General features: G+C 43.6%; 1 protein-coding gene, 1 long non-coding RNA gene and 1 other non-coding gene across 3 annotated transcripts in view; 1 reads left to right on the forward strand and 2 right to left on the reverse strand.

Moving 5' to 3' along the window:
* Positions 1-11,504: 11,504 nt before the first annotated feature.
* On the reverse strand, positions 11,505-15,858 carry LOC147913758 (uncharacterized). The gene is made up of 4 exons (XR_015556302.1): positions 15,614-15,858; positions 12,681-12,843; positions 11,961-12,133; positions 11,505-11,869 (listed from the first exon to the last, which is right to left on the reverse strand). It is a non-coding gene; the product is annotated as an uncharacterized LOC147913758 (long non-coding RNA).
* On the reverse strand, positions 15,559-15,630 carry TRNAD-GUC (transfer RNA aspartic acid (anticodon GUC)). Its single transcript has one exon. It is a non-coding gene; the product is annotated as a tRNA-Asp (tRNA).
* Positions 15,859-16,099: 241 nt separating the features above from the next.
* Positions 16,100-21,926, forward strand: part of LTA4H (leukotriene A4 hydrolase) — a 31,879-nt gene continuing 26,052 nt past the window's right edge. Inside the window, exon 1 of the mRNA XM_004417978.3 lies at positions 16,100-16,309. Within this exon, the coding sequence (XP_004418035.1) occupies positions 16,151-16,309 (159 nt within the window). The 5' untranslated portion in view covers positions 16,100-16,150. The remainder of the gene's footprint in view (positions 16,310-21,926) is intronic.

Consider the following 21,926-nt stretch of genomic DNA (forward strand, 5'->3'; position numbering starts at 1 on the left):
AGGACATGGACATTTTTGGGGTGGGGAGGGGTATTATTCTGTCTACCACACCTTCACTCAAGGCAAGGGATCCTTCTGTTTTCTTTCCCAATACTCTGCTCCCCCAGACTCTATTTTTCCTATCTCCCTCACAGCATTCCATCAAATTTTATCTGTCCCATGTCCCACTCTATCTCAACTCCAAGAGGCCAGAGAGTCTGAGAAATTGACTAGGAGGGGCAGGAGAGAGAAGAGGTTCGGTTCTTTTCTTCATACTGTGTATCTGGGACTTCAGGAGGGAGCTTCAAAGAATCTCTCATAAAGCACGGTCTGGTGTTTTGGTTCAGTTCTTATAAGTGAGGCACTACCGCCACCTGGTGGCAACATACTTAATCCAGTAGTTCATTCATTCATTCAACAAACATCTATTGAGTGGCTGCTCTGTGCAAGGAATGGTGCTAAGCAAAGGAAATAATATTAGTAAACATTGATTAATGCCTACTATGTGCTGAGATCTGTCTTATGTGCTTTATTTACATAGATTAAGCTTCACCACAACCCTTAGGGTATTATTATCTCTGTTTTAAAAGGAGGAAACTGAGATATTGAGAAATTCAATTATTTGCTCCAGAGCCTACAGCTAATAAGTAAGAGTCAGATCTTGAATCAGGGAGTCTGGCTCTAGAAATCTTTCCAGACATGTTTCCTGCCCTCGAGGATCTTACGGTTTCTTCTTAATAAGAGGTAAATACCAGTTCAAAGGAGTTGTGTAAAATACTAATAATTTGAAATGGCAGCATACTGTTTTATTCCTTATGGACTCTGTTTTTGATTCATCATCAAGAATCTTCTTCTTCAGCTAAAAGAGGACACATTCAACTGACTCATTGTGCATCCATTGGGTTAAGGCACTGGCCCAGACTGGAAGGGTTTTAAAAAATAGAAAGTCTACATTCCACAGGAGCTATTTCAGCAAGAGGAAGAGGGATGGGCAGGGAAATAGGCAGAAGGCAGAGCAGGAGAGGGCAGAGAAAGAAAAGAAACTGCAGCGCTGCACTATCCAATAGGGCAGCCACTAGTCACTGTTTAAATTTTAAAACTAATTAAATCAAAACTTCAGTTCCTGAATTGCACTAGCCACATCTCAAGTGCTCAACAGCCACATGTGGCTGATGTTACCATAATGGACTGCATACGTAGAGAGCACTTCCACCATCACAGAACATTCCATTGGACAGTACTGCTACAGGTCCCTTATCCTGGGAATGGAGTCTTCCCCATGGCTGATCCAGGCATGGTCACCCAGAGACCGTCTTACAGCTGGGAGTCTGCAGGTGAGTGACCAAGTGGGAGAGCAGAAGTACAACAATCCCCTAGCAAAACAGATGTTGCCTCTCCTTCCTGATGACCTGGCCTAGGGACAGGCTGAAAGTGAAGATGTTGAGTCTCATTAAGACTTGGCTCCTTTTTCAGGTGAGGTGATGGAAGCCAAGAGGGGCCCTGCTCCTCCCTTCCACTGGGTCCTGGAGCTGGCTGTTGGGTGCTGTTGCTCATACCTTCCATGGGTCTCTTTCTGGGTGTCCACTTGGCTGGTGGTCAGAGAAGGCAAGGACAGCTTCACTTCCCAATCTCCATTTCACCCAGGGCCTTTGCTTGTAGTTGACGCTCCATGAAACGTCCAGGAGCTGCCTGTCACTGCAAACTGAGTTGTTTGGGCTTCTGAACCCCCGGCCCTATCCCTACAAAGACTTAAAGGTGTTGTTTAATATAAGTTCTTTTTTGTGACAATCATGCTTATTTGCTCACACGTGAGCCTCTGATTCTCTAACTTTTCCACTTGTGATAAACCGGAAGAGAGGGGTGATTTAGGTAGGCAATAACCAGCTAGTAAAATTAAATTTTAATTTAGGCTGGCCACTAAAGAGAAGCTTACTAAAACACACAGAATGGGGTAGCACCCCAGCTTTAATCTAACTATTGTTCCACCCACTCAGAGTATCACTGTCTTGTTAATTCTTTGTCTGGTACCTGTGCCTTCCCTTCAGTCCCACTCTTCAGTCTGTCTGGGTCCCCACATCACATCTTGCACTGACCAAGTGCATTATGAGCCTTCTTCAAGATGTCCCTGCTCTAGGCTCAGGCTCCTCCAAAACCCTCTGCAACTAAATTCATTCAACAAACATGGATTGAGCATCTACTTCCCTCAAAGAATTATGATCAAGGAGGGAGACACATTGGTATAATGAAATAGATATAGATGTGTAGGTATATATTGGAATATATCTATCGGCCAGTATTCCTTTGGTTGCAAATGATAGAAAACTCCAACTGGCTCAAGCTGAAAAAGGGAATATTAGTTCACGAAGTCCAAGAGCATATCTTGAATTTAGTGGAGCGTGACCCAGAGGCTCAAACAATGTCGCCAGCAGACTCTTCCCCACTTTTGAAAAAAAAAAAGTGGGCATAACTACAACGCTGCGGTATTGTCAGACACCTTTCGTGGGTACCAAGCGGCGTGGATGCCTGCTTGTCCCTGGGAAGTTCCTAAACTCATTAGGAAAATGGAGACCATAAAATGAAAATGCCCAAGATCAGTGTGGGAGACTGAAAAATTAAAGAGTATTCAGGTGGACCATCTGCAAATGCTGTAGGAGTTCAGGGGAGAGGTCAGTGGGCATCTTCCTGGAAGCAGTGAGGCTGCACGGCAACATAAAGCAGGGGTCTCTAATTTTTTTTATTGCTGACCAATATCAGTAAAAATTGGGGGGCACACCCTCCTTAAATGTTTGTTTGCTTGTTTATAAATTCTCTCATGTGCCAATATAATTAATGAGTATCTTAAGGGACAAAATACAGTGAGGGCAATGTTGATGGTCAAGGATAATGAATATAAATCCTTATTTTAAATAACCCTCTTAACAATTTTGATTTGTGTCTGGCCACACAACCAGTTGGGTGAGCAGTGCAACCTCTTAGGTTGCAGAGAGACCAAAGACAAGACCTGGAGATGGCGAACGAGACATACAGGTTTATTGGGAGTTAGTTACAGGGAATGTCCAGTGGTGGCTGGCTGGACGGAAGTGTGCACCCAGAACCGTAGGTGGGGAGGGGGTTGCTTATACAGACGGGGGCACAAAGGCTATATGCTTGCCAAGAGGGGCTGTCCCTGGTATGACCAGCGTTCCCCGGAACAGTAGCTCACGTGGAGGGGCTCTGTGTTCCTTCAAGACGTGATGTTCTTTGAGTGAGATAAGGTAGGATCCGGGCTGGCCAGGCCCTGGATCGTTACACATCTCTGCATCTGGGCGTCCTGCCCAGAAGGGAGCCAGAAAGACACATGGTTGCAATGGGCTTGTGGGCTCTTGCTGAGCAAGCAGGGCCCAGGCCCTATAATTTGCATGGTGACCTTCTTTTCAGATCTGATTTGATCATCATCGTTTTGTTTTGTTTGATAGATCAATGTGCCCACCTTATCTGGAGTAGGAGAATCATTAGTTCTGCCATTTTCTTGTTGCTAACTTATGCTTACATTCTAACTTCTGCATTGAGGCTGTGATTTGTGAAACATGACCCCAGAACTTGGAATTACCTGAGTGTCCGGAAAAGTCATGAGCCTGCAGAAGGTTTTAACCAGGGGCAGAGGAAACACTAGCCCACTGAGAAAAGTTAAAGCAACAGTAGAGGAAAAAAATACAGTTATTTATGTATTAACATCATCATAATGTTTATGATTACAGCTCACAAGTCATGGCTGTGAAACAGACTCGGATACATAAACAAAATTAGAGATTTAATATTTTCTGCCTGCACTCAATGATTGCTGCATGCATGTGTCCGTCCCACTCTGGAAACCCCTCCTGAGTGAATGTGCAAAGTTTGGATGGGTAATTGAAAGGGAAAGTACTTCCAATGAGGTTGAAGGTTAAGAACAAATCAGATACCAAAGGCAAATTCAGAAAAATAACTCACACTTCTTGAACCACAGGTGTATTTCCAAAGAATGAATCCATCACATTTTACACAAGATACCTATGTGCACTAGGGCTGTCCACTCAGTGGCCTGGTGATCAGGGCAGGAATTCATTGAGGTTCCCCGTCCCCTAAAAGTGGAGGAACTAGCAGCCACTGGAAAGCTATCTTTCCAGCTTTAAGCTAGCGTTATTGAGCCTTGAAAGTGACGTACCACCACTTTTACCATCTTCGACTGGTCACACAGACCAACCCCGAGGCAACAGAAAGGCCTACACCAAGCCAGGACTACCAGGAGCTGGGGTCATTGGGGCCCTTCTTGAGGGCTGGCTGCTAACATGAGGTAGGCACTATCATCATTCCTGTTTTACAGAGGAGGAAACTGAGGCTCTGATAAATAAGTAATTTGCTCAAGTCACTCAGCTTGAACAGACAGAGCTGGGGTTCAAACCCAGACAGTGTGACCCCAGAGCACATCCTTTTTGAGCACTGCCCTGTACCCTGGCCTCACCACAGGCCTTTTCATAACTTCTTTTCTTCCTCCCACTGCACAAAACATTGCGAATAAGATATATTTCCTTGTGCTTAGACCATTTCAAAAGTGATTGTTTCTTAAGGGTGGAAGTTGGAGGGTTTCCAAAGAATGAAATATAATGAGAACATCTGGCCAAAATCCCTAACGTGTACACATTAACGAATTAAGAAAATGTAACACACAGACTACGAATAATGAGACCATTGACCCAATTTCACAGGCTGACATTTACAACGTGAACACAAGGCAGAGTGGGTTGTGTGTACACTCTGTTCAACTCCTCTCCTTGGTCGTGGTTTGGGTCAGGTTGTTGTCTCATGAGGCTGGCTGGGCTAAATCGAGCAACATTTTGCCAAAATAAGTCTGCAAGATTAGACCTTAGGAAACAAAAACCGGAAAGAGAAACTACATTTCGTATAAAATGTGGAACTCGGGGATAATGGCTTGACAACAGTCTAATGGGATAGAGGGCAATTTATATATGAGAAGGAATGGGATTAGGTATGGTATTATATATATTGTTACCTGTATAAATAATCATGTGAAAGACAAAGTTTGATTGTTCTTTTGTTGTGATTTTTTTAAGCCAAATTTTTACTGCATTACACAAAATAATTATAGGCCATTATTTTACACTAGGCTATAGCACAGCATTAATCAATAAACACTTTTTATTTTACTTAATTTTTTTAGCACTTTCAATGTGTCAGGCCCTTTTCTAAGTGCTCTAGACATATTAACACATTTCAGCTAATCCTGATAACAACTCTCCGAGGTAGGCACTATTAATTTTCCCATTTTACAGATGGGGAAACTGAGCCATGAGCACTGCCCTGGTTAAGTAACCAGGTTATTTAAGTTACTAAGTAACCTAAGGTTAAGTAACTAGCCAAGATTATGCAGCTAGTAAGTTTCAGATTTGGGATTCAAACCAGGCACTGTGGCTCCAGAGCCCGGCTTTTAATCAGGCTTTTCGCCTGGTACAAAAATATGGACACCTAGTTCACTCTCTTTTGTGACTTCATAGGCCATTCTCGCCGCTGGGATCGCCTCCCGTTCTCACCCTTTCTCCTGCCTGCCCAGCCAACTCCTGCTCTTTTTTCAAGAGCCACTCAGGTTTACCCCCTGCTGTGAAGCCTTCTGTGATTTGCCTACGGATTCAGGCACCTGTTTCTCCGTGTTCTCAATGTCTTGCTCATACTGTTGAGACAGTTGCTGGTTTTGGGGTACTTGGCTTCTAGTCTCCCTTCTCTGCAACAGTTCTGTGACCTAGCTCTCCCCCATTTCAGGAGTAGCCCACGTGATCGGGTCTAGCCAATCAGAGCATTAAGGAGCCACAGTTCAGAGGCCACTGTGTGAGCCGGGTCTGTCTGATCAGCGTGAACCCTGGGATGACAGGGGCTGCTGGGGAGAAAAACACACGTTTCCGCTGTCAGCCTGGAGCTGCCGGCAGCTTTCTTGTTTTCACGTGGTACCTGAGAACGGAGCCAAAATGAAGAGAGCGAGAAAGGAATATGTTTCTCACATATATTTAGTCTTCCTCCCTGGTTCCTAGTTTACAGCTCCTAAAACCCTTTAATTTCCTAAGTGATGAAGGTGTCTTTTGTTATGTTAATGAGATACTTGAGGGAAGCACCTAAGGATGGGAGCTGGTTGCCAGGGGAGCAACCACGTAAGTAGAGGGTTGGAACTTTCAGTCCTATCCCCACCTCCCATCTCCAGGAAGGGGAGAGGGGCTGGAGACGGAGTTCAGTCACCAGTGGTCAACGATCTACTCAATCATGCCTGTGTAATGAAGCCTCCATAAAAACCCAAAAGGACGGGGTTCGGAGAACTTGCAGGTTAGCGAAGCCGTGAAGGTGCTGAGCGGTGCGCCTGGGGAGGGCGTGGAAGCTCTGTGCCCCTCCCCTTCCCTCGCCCTATGCATCTCTTCCACGTGGCTGTTCCCGAGTTATGTCCTTTTATAATAAACCAGTGACCTGGTAAGTAAAATGTTTCTCTCAGTTCTGTGAGCCACTCTAGCAAATTAATCAAACCCAAGCAGGGGGTCATGGGAACCTCCAATTTGTAGGTGGTCGATCAGAAGCACAGGTTATAACCTGGGCTTGTGACTGGCATCTGAAGGTGGGAGGTCACCCTTGTAAGACTGAACCCTTAACCTGTGGGATCTGATGCTATCTCTGGGTAGATAGTGTCAGAATTGAGTTGCATTGTAGGACACGCAGCTGGTGTCCAGAGAATTGCCTGATAGTGTGGGGGAACCTCCACCTCCCCCCACCACACGCACATTGAAATTGGGTCCAGGAACCCAAAAGAGTGGTAATTTGTTAGAATAGCAATAGGAAATACTACAGGGAGTGTGGTTGTCAGGGTCCCTTTGGGAGGCAAGTGGCACATGTATAGGGTTTAAGTGACGAAAGCTTAATAGACTATGTTTTATGGTGGTACGGGCAGGGTTAAGAGCACAAAAGAGGGATGAGGGTGCACCAAGGGATTAACAATAACAGGATGCCAGTACCATCCTGAGGCCTGAAGGGGACGGGGAAGGAATGGTGTCACTGGAGACCAGTGAGAGCTGGAGTCAGGAGGAGGCCACCCAACAGAAGCTGTGGCCACAGGTGAGTACTGTGAAAGAGTTAAAGGAACCCTAAGTCCTGCCTGTGAGAAGCTTGCCAACTTAACACCTTTAGGGACAGAGAGAGAGGTTGAAAGAAACAAATGCAAACTAACCGGAAGGACAACAAATCTATACAGTTGATTCTCCTTATTTGCAGTGATTATATATAATCATCAATTCATCGTTTGCAGCGATCACATCAAGTCACCGCGAACAATGAATTAGTGAATCCTGAACCATTGCTCCCAGGGGAAATATGGTAGGGTCCTAAGAAACTCTGGTCAAAATATTTTCATCAAGCAATCAATACATAACCTTGTTTTATGTGGGTTTCTCTCTAAAGACACCTTATTTAATACACAATCAATTCATTATCATCAAACTCACAGCCGAAAGCACTCTAACTCATGCCTGAAGGAAACTCATCTAACGCACGCACGTCCTCCACCAGGCACCTCACAGCCTTCTTCTGCTTAGGAACACCAGACGGCACTTCAGCATTTGCTTAGAGGACATTTTAAACAGCGAAATCACAAACAGAAAGCACAAAAATGTGGAAAATGTGACACTAAATAGACCACAAAAAGGACACTTGTTACAGTACAAGAAGCAGAAACAAGAAGGCTGAGCCTCACCTTGTTCAACCCCAGGTGGGACTGTGAACCTCAGGCAACTCAAAATTTTCACAGCTCTGCATGTGTTCACACATGACCTCAAAAGGGCTGCAAGTATCAATTTGGGGTAACAAATTTTAGCAAGTAGAGAAATTCCCAAATATGAAATCTGTGAAGAACGAGGATTGACTGTGTATATGTATGTGTGTGTGTATAAAATTCCCGTTCAGAAAAATGAAGGACCAAAAGAGAAAGGAAAATATATTGGGAAAAATTTTACGGAGAATGGGGGCAGTGAACAGAGGTGAGAGACGTGGGTAGGGAGGGCCTTCCAGCATCTTCCAGCCCTGGATGAGGAGAGGTGAGCACGCAGGTGTGTCTTTCTGGGAGAAAGGAAGTAGAGTCTAGCTGGAGAAGGTGCTGTGCTGGAGCCGAGAGAGAGCAGTGTGGACGGAGGTGGAACCGGGTGAGGAGGTGCGAGGAAGCGTGGGACTGAGCTTGAGAAATCCCGAGACACAGCTGCGGGGGAAGGTGAAGAGGAAGTCAGCCGTGTGCGTCTCTTACATCAGTTTGCTCAACTCCAAATACCAAGGAGAGAGGCCTTTCATAAGAAATGACAAAAACAGCAGTTAGTTCTTCAAACACCGATGTGGAGAGGAGAATAAAGTTTGGGAGGAAAGCCTTTTAGGTGGGTCTTCGCTGAAAACATATCTCACAAGCAAGTAGCAATAACCTGCTCTGTTGGCAAAACAAAGAGAAACTGGGGCCAAAGCCAATATGAGACAGAAATAAATGCTTTTGAAGATGAAACCCTGTAGACATTTGTCAAAGCCCACTCATGCTTTAGACCATCAGAACAAAAGGTGTAAGTACCTGTTGTGATGAAATACCACTGGCTACTTAGTTGGAAAAATGTAAGTAGAGCTGGAATCACTGAGTCAGAAAATTCTGCAAGTCAGCTTGCTGCTGAATCTTGCAAGCAGACACACTTAGGAAAGAAACACAAGTGACTGCGGGGAAAATAAAGTATGGTCTAGACCAGCCGTCGTGAAGAATTTTCTCTTGTAACTTGAAAGCAGCTTCCCTCTCTGCTTGATCCGCCCTTCCCTGACTCCAGCTCGGGGGTTGTTGGGCTTGTGTCCATGACTGCAGAACCGGGGTTGCCACAGTGAGTGAGTTTGGCTTGGGGCAGTGGTCCCAAAGGAATAGGACCTGGCATGGGTTAAGGGGTCCAAACTTCAAAGCAGCACATCAAAACCTGGCTACAATATGATCCCCAAATGACATGTTCTGGAATGCCCATAGCCATGCCATTCATAATCACCCAGAACTGAAAATTGCCCCAATGTCCATCCACAGTAGAAGGGATAAATAAATCATGGTCTACCCACACATGTTATACTACCCAGCAATGAGAATGCACAACCTGGAACTACACACAACAACATGGAGGAATCTCACAACACAATGAGCCAAAGAAGCCAGGCACGAGAGTACCTAGTGTATGTTTCCATTTATATACAGGAAATGTAAATAGCAAAACAGGTAGAAGTGATATATTATTGGAAGTCAGGCAGTGGCCACCCCTGCGGTGTGAGATTTATAGAGACTGGAAGGGAATTCAAGGGGGGAATCCAGTGGGGTGGGGGAATGTTCTGTATCTAATCTGGGTGCTGACTGCACTGGTGTGTTCAATTTACAAAGTTCAGTGAGCTATACACTTATGATATGTGCACTTTTATGAATGGATTGTATGCTTCAATAAAAATGTTTTTAAAGTGTTTGCCATTACCAAGAGGGTGGTAAGAGCATTCTCTGTTGCAAGCAAACATGTTGCCTGGTGACATCAGAGGACACGGTGGGGCTCAGAAGGTGGCTTTCTCTTTGCCCCAAAGTCAACACAGAGTAAGGCACTGACTAGAAGGATGTCTGGAACCTGGTATGAAATCTCATTCATTCCTTTACACATTTGTTCATTCATACAACGTGCTCAGGGAGGGAAAATATACTGTCTCAGACTTAACACTCCATCTAGAAGGGAAGACTGACAATTATGCAGAGTGTGGCAGGTGCTGCATCGGGGATGACATTGGGGATTAAGGGAGTACTTATTTGAGGGTCTAGAGCCATGGACTCCAAGGGAAGAAGTCCTGACATGTTTAACTCTTGAACTGAATTTTTTCCAACCCCAAAAGTATCCTTTGAGCCTCTAAGGCAGTGGTTTAATTTCACATGCACACAATCACTTGAGCTATCTTGTTAAGATGCAGATTCTGATCCAGTGGGCCCCGGACAGGGCCTGAGATCTGCATTGCTGACCAGGCTTTTAGCAGACACTAATGCTGCTGGTCCTGGAACAACACTCTGTGTGGGGGAAAGAGAAGGTCACGTGACCAGCAGTGATTCTTGGGCTCCAATCCAGCACAGTTGGACAATATATCTTGTTTCAGGCCAGTCCCTCCCGAGGGCACAATGGCAGAGAAACAACAGGCAGAGCAGTGTGGGCGGAGACAGAGTGCCTGGCGAGGCTCTCCAGACCCTGCCTGCTGTCAGCTGTGGGCGGGAGGGAGAGAGAAAGGAGTGGAGGGGGGCTGTCACTTATGCTACCTTACAAAATTGGAAAACTCTGTCTCATGCTGCTTTCATTTCTGGCCTCCCCAGCTGCCCAAACCTTTTCTTGACATGAAGAACAGACTGGAGGTGTGAATATAAATATAAAATCTTGAACAAGCAAAAACAGATTTAACAGAAAAATGGAGAAACGGGTCAGGGCTGCCTCAACCAATCGGTGAGCTAAACATGAAAAAAGGTGGCTAAAATCATTTCTTCTATTTTCTCATCCACTGGAAGGAGGATGTGAAGGGCGTTACATACACCTCGTTCTGTTAGGGAAAGAGATTCTACCAGACTCCAGCCCAGACTGGAGGAAGGGGAGGCAGTGTCCCGAGGAGGAATAAGAGAGCCCCACCAAGGAGCAGTGGGGGGCGAAGGGGAGTGGAGGCTTCCACCTTAACAAAGAACAAGAGAAGCAGACAAGTTGCACTGTCTTGGACAAGTTGCGTTGAGCATGGCTGAAGTATTGTGTGTGGAGGTGAGACTGGGGACTAGACAGGCCAGCTCTAGAGAGCTTGATGTACATGGGAAGTCACAGAAGGCTGTTTTGGTTTCTGTCTGTAGATTTTGGTTCTGGTGACCTTCATTTTTTTTTTAATATCAATAAATAACTTTTTTTGAATAGGTAATATATTCACATACGTCAACATTCAAAAGGCTTAACAGGTTATTCAGCTGAAATATTTTCTTCTCACCTCTGTTTCTTAGCCACTCTATTTCCCCTCCCCATAGGCAAACCATACCATGAGTTCCTTGAGAATCCTTCCAGAAATATTTTACGTAGATATGAGCAAATTTTATATATATTCTCCTCCTCGCTTTTACACAAAAATAGAAAGTCATCCATAATCTTATTCTCCCAGACTCTGACCACACTGCCTCTTATCTTTCTGGATATGCACCCTGATCCCAACCATCCTTTGGCCCAAGAGGAACTCCAATCCATTGACTCCACCTGTTCACAGTCTCTCACACCCTTGGTGTCTTCTCCTTGCCCGGCTTGCCTACTCTCTTGGCAAAATCACCCCCAGGCAGCCACATCTACCAAAAACGGTAGAGAATATCTACTGGAGATATTGATGAGACCTTGAAGGATTTTAAGCAGAGTAGTGAGATCGTTAAATTGGAAAGAATGCTGAAGCAGAAAACACAAGAGAGAAGGAAGAAAGACCTATCTATAAATAATATTTTCAAACTTGTGCAATAGTTCACAATAGAATGGTGGCAAATTGATAGACAAGGATAACTACCTGGGGCAAAATGGATAAACCCATCCAACTGAGACCAGGTCTCTTAGTAAATACTGAGTTCCCTGTGAATGATAGAAAACTCAAAATGACACTGTCTTCAACAAAGTGGAAGTTTATTTCTCTCTCCAGGAAAAGAAAGCTAGAAGCAGGCAGTCCCCAAGGGAGGTCCATGATTACCAGAGACCTGGCTATTTCCAGCTCGTAGTTCCTTCTACGTTGCTACTCCACCACCCTCAGCACATGGTTCCAATCTCATGATGCACTATGGCAGTTAGAGCTCCAGCCATCAAGTCTGCATTCCAGATAACAGAATAGAGAAAGAGTTAAAAAAAAATCTCTATGAAGGACACTTCCTAGAAGTCATAATTGATAATTTCAGTTACCTTCCATTGGCGAGAACTTAGTGACATGGTCATAACTGCAAAAAAGGCTGGGAAATGTAGTCTCCTGGGAGGCCATGTGTCCAGCTAAATATCGAGGGTTTTACTACTAAGGACGAAAAGAAATACAGATATTGGGGAGTAACTAATGGTCTCTCCCATACCAGATGTATAACCTGGAGAGGAAGGAAGAAAGGCAGATTATTAAGGAGTGTAAGGCATTGGATTAACGTGTAGGATTCTGGACCCCCAGAATTGTTCTTTCCCAAATACATCTCTGCTTGTGGCCTCATGCCTGGATTCCTGCTACTATGTCTACCTGGAAAGCTGCCCACCTCACTTTCTCCATGCTCAGTCCTACAGCCCCTACCATTTTTCCTATTAAAATGCTGCTCATCCTTCAAACCCCACCTCAAATGCTATATCATCCACGATATTATTCGTGACCTTCCCGAAAGTGATAGAAGTCTCTCTAGAATTTCACTTATAGTTCTCTTTGGGCCTTGGCCTTTGTCTTAACACCGTGCTGTCTTAGGTCAGTGGTACAGCCGTGCACTAGAGTGTAAATTATCCAACAGGGAGGACAGAGCCCTCCCTAACTCTGTTCTAGGTAGCACAGTGTAGTAGAATGCACTCAATATATACCTGCAAATTGCACTGACTATTTAAAGAAAGAAAGGTCTATGTGAAGTAAGAGGGAAAAACAAGGAGAAGTCTTTATACCCTTTTAAGGAAAGCGTTAATGCACCAGTTGCAATTTCCTGAATTTCAAAAACATAGGATCATTGCTAATGTTGCAAACTTTCTTTAGGGGCCTGTTGTGATCTGCTTCCCATTTCCCATGTGTTGGTTGCTTCTCATTTCACAGGTCTTCCTAAAACTCTTGCTGACAAAACAAGAAAAAATAAGTATTAAAATTATCAAAATAGACAAAATAAAATCCAACTGAAATAATAATACTAACTCACATGTAACAAATGTTCACTCTATGCCAACCACAGTGCTAAGCACTTCACAGACATGATCTCACCTCATCCTTTCAATAGCCCATGAGGCAGAGGGATCTCCATTATCCCAGGGGGACTGAGGCCTGGAGGGGTTAAGGAACTTTTCCAGGTGAGCAGTAGAGCTGGAATACTTCCTGCTCATAGGGCTCTGTAAATATATGTGCTATTTCTTTTCATAAAACTTTATGTGACTCATCCATCTTCTTCATCCTTAATAAAGTCATCTTTTGTATATACACCCTGATATTATCCTCATTTAATAGAAGCAATGGAAAACTTCATTTTTTAAACTATTCTCAATCCACCATTGGATATGAATAATACCCCTATAGTTTGTAAATCGCTAATTTTATACACTCTATATTTTGGGGTCAGTGGTATCTTAGAAAACAATTCCCACTGTATATCCATCTTTTGATTAATCTATGAATCCATTGGAGGAATTCATTTGTGGTTGTCAGTGGATACCTCTTCTTGAACACAGCGGCATAAACTCTGTGGGTCACTGGTAATCAATAATGGAAGACGAGTATATTGACATTCTTTTATTAAAACAAACAAACAAACTATCCTTTCTCCATAAAGAAGACAATTTGACTGTGTATTCTTTGAATAAATCAATTCTATTCCATCATGTTTGTCATCCTAGATTTGGTAACACCCAGAACATGTTTAGACCTCAAAAAAATGTCTGCAGATGTCAATTATGTCATATAAAATTAGGCCCTATAAAATTAGGATTTATACACGTGTAGGGTATTAGATTTCATAGTTTGGGGTGTGTTTGTTTTATTTTGTTTTCCTTTGGCTTGCAGGGGCCAACCCAAGGATACCCAAATGTAAAGCATCTTCTTCTGTTGCTCAAGCCAAATTTAATTATTAGATCACTTTGATCCAGAATGGAGCCATGCAGCACTCTCCAACGCTCAGTTCATCAACTATCCCCCACACTTCTTGAATCTCCAATTCCCTCTTCTCCAGAAATCCTGTCACTTCTATATGTAAACACGTTGAAGTTTCTCTCTTCCTACAAAAATAAAAACACTTCCTCAATGCCGCATTCCCCTGTATTCCCCTTTTATTTTCCCTTCTCACAGTGGCCAAGCGTCTTGACAGAGAAGCCTATGTTCTATTTCCCCTCTTCTCTTTTATTGCTCAACTCACTGCTCTCTGGGGTCCCCCATCCACTAAACCACAAAAGTCAACAAAAACACCATCCTCCCTACCTCTACCCCATTGGCAAATCCAAAGAAGACTTTTTACTCTTTATTTTAACGGACCCCCAGGCTGTATTTGACATTGCTGGTTGGCTCTTCCTAGTTTATTTTCATGAGTTCCTCTTACTCTACCCTCTCCTCTTTTTAAAAATTTCAGCTTTATTGAGGTATAATTGACAAATAAAATTGTTAAGATATTTAAAGTGTACATCGTGGTGATTTGATATATGTATATATTGTGAAATGAGTCCCCCCACCCTCTAGCCCCTTTTTATTAACTTCTGACATTCTCCCAGCTTCCAACCTGCTTTCACTGCTCTTCTCTCTACACACTCTCCTTGGGCTGAACCCACCCACTGTCATAGTTTCACCCACCACATTATGTGATGTTCTCATATCTATCTGAAACTTCCCCAGAGCTATGGACTTTAACACCCAAGTGACTCAGGGACATCTCCACTCTGACTCCCATACATTCTCAAACCCTATACATCCAAAATTAAACCTAGATCTTCCCCACCTAAATCTGTCCTCTTCATGTAGTCTCTAGCTCCAGTTAATGATTACCCAGCCACCGAAGCCAAAAATCTGAGAATCATTTTAGGCTCCTTCTTAATCTGTGAATCCACTTATCTGTTAAGTATTCCTTCCATTCCTTCCTTTTTCTCTATCCTTACTCATTACTTACCTACATTGGGCCCCCAGCATCTTCTTCCTGGACTATTTTAATAGTTTCCTAACTCTCTCGCCTCTGGTTTTGACACCTCATACCCACTCTCTGAATACTACCAGTGTTCTCTTGATAGCAGGAACCTGACCATGTCACTCCCCTGCTTAAAATTCTTCAATGGGTCCGCCATTCATGCATTCAGGATTAAAAGCCCAGCTGTTTCAAGTTGTTTGAGACCTGTCCTCTTCCAATTTTTCCAGCTTCAACTCCGAGGTCGCACCCTCAAGGCAAGTCATCCTCCAACCCTTCCTTACCTTCTCCTGGAAGGGCCCCAGAGCTGAGCTAGATGTCCCAGCTCGGCATTGCAATCCTGTGGCCAGCGCATACTCATATCATAGAATTCTCTCATTACAATATATCAAAATATCTTCCTAAATTTCTAAAATGGGCATGTCGCCTTATTCCGTTTTAGATCTCCAGGGCCTGGAAATGTACATAATTAGCACTAAAGAAATACTTGTCGAACAGACAGATCTGAGCTTACTTCTACTGGGTTGCCAAATGGCAAGCCAGTATCAAAAAAACTCTCTTAAAATGTATATCTTACAGTTAACTTGATAGTGACTATTTCTTTCCCATTAGCTTTCAAAATGTTTGTACGAGCATTTTCATTTTAAAGTCTATTAGGAGTAAAACTTCGCTTGGGCCTCCCCGTCGGGGAATCGAACCCCGGTCTCCCGCGTGACAGGCGGGGATACTCACCACTATACTAACGAGGAACTGCACACACGGAGCGCTTCTCACAGGCCTTTTGTTGCTTTTCATTCCGCCCTGCCCCTATGATGCGAAACTACTGACAGGTCTGACACGCTTCTATTACCATTGCAGCTTCCACTGAAGTTAAATAGAACCAAAACGGTAGCGTTCGGTTTGATCTCCCCGCTGCACTTCTCAACACTTCCGTCGGCCCACTTTTCCTCTAACTGCCCCAGCCTCCCCACGACCTTTTCCTCCTTCTCCCCCTTCAGGAGCAATCCCGATCCTCCTTAGACCGCCTCTACACACACACACACTCCCGGGGAGCAAAGCGCACGCCTTGCCGCTCTGCACCACGGAACTTGTAGTTTCATCCACGCTGTACCTCATTCTTCTCTGACTTTAAGAAACTTCCTTTCCCAGCGGGCACCGCGAATCCCTCCTCGTCTTTACCTCCCTCCTTCTATCTCGCGTTCTTAGTCGAGTAGTCTGGCAGTAGAGTGTTGCAGTACGCGTCGGTGTGCGGCGGGACTCTCCAGAGCCATGCCGGAGGTAGTGGATACGTGCTCCTTGGCCTCTCCGGCTTCCGTCTGCCGCACCGAGCACCTACACCTGCGCTGCAGCGTCGACTTTGCTCGCCGGGTGCTGACCGGGACCGCCGCGCTCACGGTCCAGTCTCAGGAGGACGATCTGCACAGCCTGGTACGGTGTGACGCGCGCCAGTGCCCGCCTCTCCCCGGCCACCCGCCTCTGGTCCCTTTCTCCGCTCTGGCCCCTTCCCAGCCCCATGCTCCTATCTGCTCCAGCTTCCCTCGGTGCTCCTCCGCAGCCCACAACTCATATTCTGCACCTCCTCTTCAGCCTCCACTCGTTTCTCAGCGTCCCCTTCCTCAGCCCCCACTCACCCCATGTCGTCCCCTGCCAACCCCACTTATGTCTCTGCCTCCCTCTCTCATCCGCTCCATATATGAACTTAAGTGTCTGCTCCACGTCTTCCCCCAAAGCCCTCTCCTGAGGCCCTGGGCACGTCCTAGCACGCCATCCACGCCCCGCTCCTCACCCAGCGCTCAGGTTTCATTTTAGTAGGAATCCTCTCTGCCCCTGTAATCCTAGTTCCCAGGGCCTAATCCCCGCTGTGGCCTCCCCATTTCCTCGGCCTGCAGTCCAGAACTCTCTCCTCAGGCCTCAGATTTCTTCCAGTCCCCAGCGCACCTTCCTCACTCCACAGTCTCATCCAAGTCCCAGACCCTATATCCTGCAGATCCCTGATCCCACTGTTCCCTCCCAGGCACCTTTATTTCAACCCGCAGGTCTGCAGGATACGACCGACCGATCGTCGTCTTCCCTCAGTCTCCCTACCAGTCATTCTCAAGCCCCTTAGGAGTCCCAGCACCGGAACCCCTCTCTCCCCCCTGCTTTCTACTTCATTCTCTGCTACCTGTAGATGCAGCTCTCTTTCTCCAGGGTCGTGGTCCTTCCTATCTTTGATTCTTATCATCCGTCTCTTCTAATAATTTAAGGACAGGCGGGCCGTTCAAGCTTCCTAAGGATGTCTCAATACAGTGTATTAATAGTTGGTTCCAGGGAGCAAGTAATTATTGCACTTCTTAGAAAACATGAACTTCTGCAAGCTCTCTAGCCACTTGAATGATGAAAACCTTGTTTAGATTTATGGAATGTTATTAAATTATTTTATCTGAACAACATAACCTGTTTTCAGTGTTCTTACTCAAATTGTGTGCTAGTGTTTGGATTGTACTTTGCACCTAAAGAATTTCATAGATGAGCGTTTTAGAAATAAGAGGGACAGGAAAAGACCAGCCACTGTGTATTTTGCTTGGAGTAGCGTGGTAATATCTACTAAAGCACAGCAATAAGCAACCAGATCATGTAGGTTGTCGGCTTGATGGAGGGAAATCAGTAGGGTCAATTAATTGGGAATAATAATAAGTTTAGATAAGAATTGGTGGTTTTCATGACTCTTTTTCCTGCTTGTGTAACACGCCTGTATTTTGAGTTCAGTAATATGAACTAACATAGCATGTAACTTTCTTACTCTTTGTCTTTTAACATTTTGCTAGACTAATTCTGATTTGAAAAATAGGTCGACTACTCCATGTATTGATATGTAGTCACCAAAAGTACTATAGGGAAGAAAATAAATAAAAGTATTGTAAGCAAGAAGGTAACTACTTCCCTGTAGGTTGGTTGTACTTTGGTCTGCTTGAAGTACCATGCTGTTTTGTTGCAGAGAGCTTTGCCCAGGCAGGATTAGCTGAACTCAAGTCCTGTTTCGATGTAATCTCTCCTTTTATTAAAAGAAAATGAATTTTGGTAGCTTATCACAGCTTAATATGACCCTGCACTCTCCCCTGTTTTGTAAAAATAAAAGCTTTACACTGTTCCATGAGTAAGCAAGTCAGGATGCTTAAATTTTCAAAAGAATGTCCCTTTAATGTCCCAGTCTAAAAACCTGCCCATTGTTTTTGCATTCCCCAAATCTCAAGAGAAGTAAGATTTTTAAATTATGATTTCTGGTTGGCATGTTATTTAGTAAATTAGAGCCTAGAACTACTAACTGTAGTACGGTGACCTCTGTCTATGATTGCTTATTTATAACAGTAACCTGAGGCCAAGAGTTTGGTTTTATTTATTCGAAGTTAGCTTGTGTCTATCCTCCACTAGGTTATGGACTCTTGAAGGTAGGGACTGTGTTTCATGGCTCTTTGTGTCTCAGGTTCTTAGTATAGCACCTGGCATATAGAGGACACTCAAAAGTTTCATGAATTAATGGGTGAATTCAATTAGAAAGCAGTACCTAAGCTTAATGTGGGCTGTGGTGATAATAGTGTTAATTGCATCTTGAAGGTGAGATGTCATCATACCTTGCCACCTCCGACAGAGAGGACCCAGTGCCAGTGCTGGGTGAGGGCACCATGTGTTCTTTCCCTGTCTGTTCTCGGAGTCCGTGATGCTGGGGAATGTTGAAGGAGTTCTGATAGAACCAATTCCCAGCTTTTCTAAAACTCCTTTCGAAGTTTTGGGTTATTTGCCCTGAAGGTTAGTACTCATTTGTGATAACTTTCAAGCATTTGTTTCGTTTATTGAAACTTTCAATTTTTTAGGTGTTCTTTCAGTTGATGTCTCAAAGAGGTTTTAATGTCTTGGCCAAGATCATATCCTAGTAAGTGGCAGAAACCAGGAACTGAACACACTTTTCTGACTGCAAACCCTCCCGTCTTCACTAAGTAAATGGCTGAGCTGGGAATCAAATCAAGGTGTTTTTTTGGTTTTGGTTTTGGTTTTGTTTTTAACAATAACCCCACGGTTTTTTCATTACAGCATCCTGCAAATAAAGAGGAAATGTAAAGGGAGGCATCATAATGATGTATAAAGCTTTTTTATTTAAACCCTGCTTTGTTGCAGAAAGAATTTGAGACTGCTTAAAACAACATATACAGTACAATAAGATTAAAAATAATTTAAAAATTTGGAGGGAGAGTGAATAAGAATAGGAAAAACAAAACACATGGCGTAAAGCCCTAGACACAAAAAGAAGTGTGCCACAAGGTTGACATGGAACTTCCCAGCAGCCTGTGCAAAAAGGGAATTATTATATATTCCACGGCAACTGGCCCGCTGCTTAGAAGTACAACTCTTTTTTGGGGTGTTATTCAAAGAGGATACTGTCAGATATAGTAAATTATATCCTCAGTAACTTCCAACAGTTAGTAGGTCTGTTTCTTATATATATGGATATCTGGGCCTTACACATAGTTGGTACTCAATAAAAATTTGTTGAAAAGTACTAATTCCACCTTGTCAACTCTTCAGTTTCCTTTTTCCTTCCTATTACTATTTTTGATCAATTGTTTAATAACATTTATTAGTGAAATTTGGAGGGGAATTTCTTAAGTGATTTGGGAATGGTAGCTGAGGTTAGGACTTGAGATATACAGGGGTGGCTCTGTGTTGCTGTGATGCTGACAGCTATGCCACTGGTATTTCAAATACCAGCGGGTCACCCATGGTGGACAGGTTTCAGCAGAACTTTGAGACGAGACAGACTAGAAAGAAGGACCTGGCCACCCACTTCCAAAAAAAGTGCTTGTAACAACAACAAATCATTGTAATGTGGTACAGTAAGTGCTACAGAAAAAAAAGAGTTGGGCCAACTCACAAAAACATCATAACAATAACCTGAGTCTTCTGATTCTAAACAGATTTTAAAAGTTCAAGCAATACAGAAAATAGAGTGTGTTCCACTGGGAAGTGACCCAATTCATCCTTATGGTTATAAGAGTAGTTATATACATAGATATTCGAATTAAGTTTTTAAAACAAATCAGATATTCAGAAATAGGTACTGAACATGAGGGGACAAAGGAGTAGCTCTATTATTCTTAGTAAGAGATAAACCTAATAAAACCATATATTCTGAATATGCACAATGAGTCATATGGAAGATAAGTCAGTTCTACTAATTTAGAGTAAGGGAACAGTTGAGGTACCCCAAAAAGAGAGTAACCGGAAAGAAATAACTGCCCATTCCCATCTGAGGGAAACAGATTTGGCTGCTCTTAAAAAGAAGAAAAAAAAATTAAACCAGGATGGGAATTTCTTCCCAACCAAAAATTATTGACTCTAGAGAGGTGAGAATCAAATTAATGATTGCCCTTGTGACTCCCTGAGCTTATCACCTAGTTAACTAATATAAAAGAGAGGCAACTGGAAATGGCTGTTTCTTGGCCCTCTACCCCCTAAGCTGTTCCAGGCCAGATGTTAAGGAAAGATTGCCAAAGGCAGGGAGATCAGATAGCAGGCAGTTCTAAGGCAGAGCCTGACCTAGGGTGGTGGTAGAAGGAAGGAAAGGAAAGTATGAGGACAGTGTGAAAGAAAATGTTGATGGGCCATGCAGGATTGGGAAGTGGAATCATTTGTGGATTATTTGAATGTTTCAAACCTTAGGTACCTTGGGGAGTTCTATTAACAGAATAGAGAAATATGGGGAGAGAGCCGATTTACAGGACATAATGGTGGCTTCATTTTTAGAATCTTTGGAAGCCCTCTGAATATGAGGCAGTATTTCCCATGGAAATGTGGAACAGGCAATTAGAGATACCCAGCTGAAGTCCTGGGAGAGGGGATACAACTGTAGGAGTAGACTGGTAATCATCTGCACAGAGGTACTAGTTGACAATGTGGGCATGAGTGAGAACTAGGAGTGAAGAATATAGTAAGAAAATCAAAGGCCCAAGGCTAGAACACTGGGACATATCCATATTTAGGAGTTAGAAAGGAGGGGGAGGAAAAATTGTTAGACAAGTAGGAGAACCACTTGTGTGTAAAGTCAAAGTCATGGAAAGGACTTAAAACATATGGTGTGGTCCCTTAGGGCTATGAGTGGACAGAGGTCAAGGTTATGGAACAGAAAAGACCTGTTGATAAGGAGGACTGCACTTTCAGTAGCAGAGGAGCTAGAAGCCAGATTGAAGGGGGGGAAGGAGAGGAGAGATTGATGAGGAAGTGGAAATAGCAGCCATAGACTGCCCTTGGAGTTTAAGAAAGGAAGGGGAAACATAGCCATCAGAGTGGACAGAAGGAACATTGAAGTTTTAAAAATGATATGGGAGGTTTGTTTAGGTTGTTTGGAAACAGTGTTGTGGCATAGGAAGGTTGAAGATTCTAGAACACAAGATTAGTTGAGAGAGAATGAAAGAGTATGGTTTCTAGAGCTTAAATAGAGGATTATTGGGATGGAAAACACTCAGACTTGCTGCCCCCACCTTCCTCCCGAAAGCAGTTGTCCTTAATCGCCATGGCAATAGATATGCTCTCCCATTCCTCTATGGGGTCATTTGGTCAGAGTCGCCCCACCAGGTTCGGGTTTTTCTAGATAAATAACAGCGATGTACAGCCTGCTTATTTGCCTAACAAGTGTCGAGGTTTGTTTTAATTTTTGGATATATGAAAGTACATAGGAGTCAGACTATGTGAATTCCAGGGAGAAATAAATGGTGAAAGATGTTGAGGAGTCATGATGAAAGAAACTTTAGTTATAGGTGAACTTTTTCATAGCAGAGAAGTTTTAGGAAACGGAAGCAAAGGCATTTTAATTTAGATTTGACTTTTACTTAAAGCCCAAAATGTGCATGACTGTCTCAGAATTACTTAACTATATATGCAAATGTTAGAACCCAAAAATTTTCAGGAAGCTTAGAGTCCCAAGGGATGGGACCTACACTAACTTTTGACTCCTTTAATTCTTGTAATTTCATTCTGTATTTTATTCTTTGTAAGCAACTAGTTCTATTCTGTA

This window comes from Ceratotherium simum, chromosome 25 (assembly GCF_057802395.1).
Source record: "Ceratotherium simum simum isolate JZ-2026a chromosome 25, ASM5780239v1, whole genome shotgun sequence".
NCBI classification, from domain to species: domain Eukaryota; kingdom Metazoa; phylum Chordata; class Mammalia; order Perissodactyla; family Rhinocerotidae; genus Ceratotherium; species Ceratotherium simum.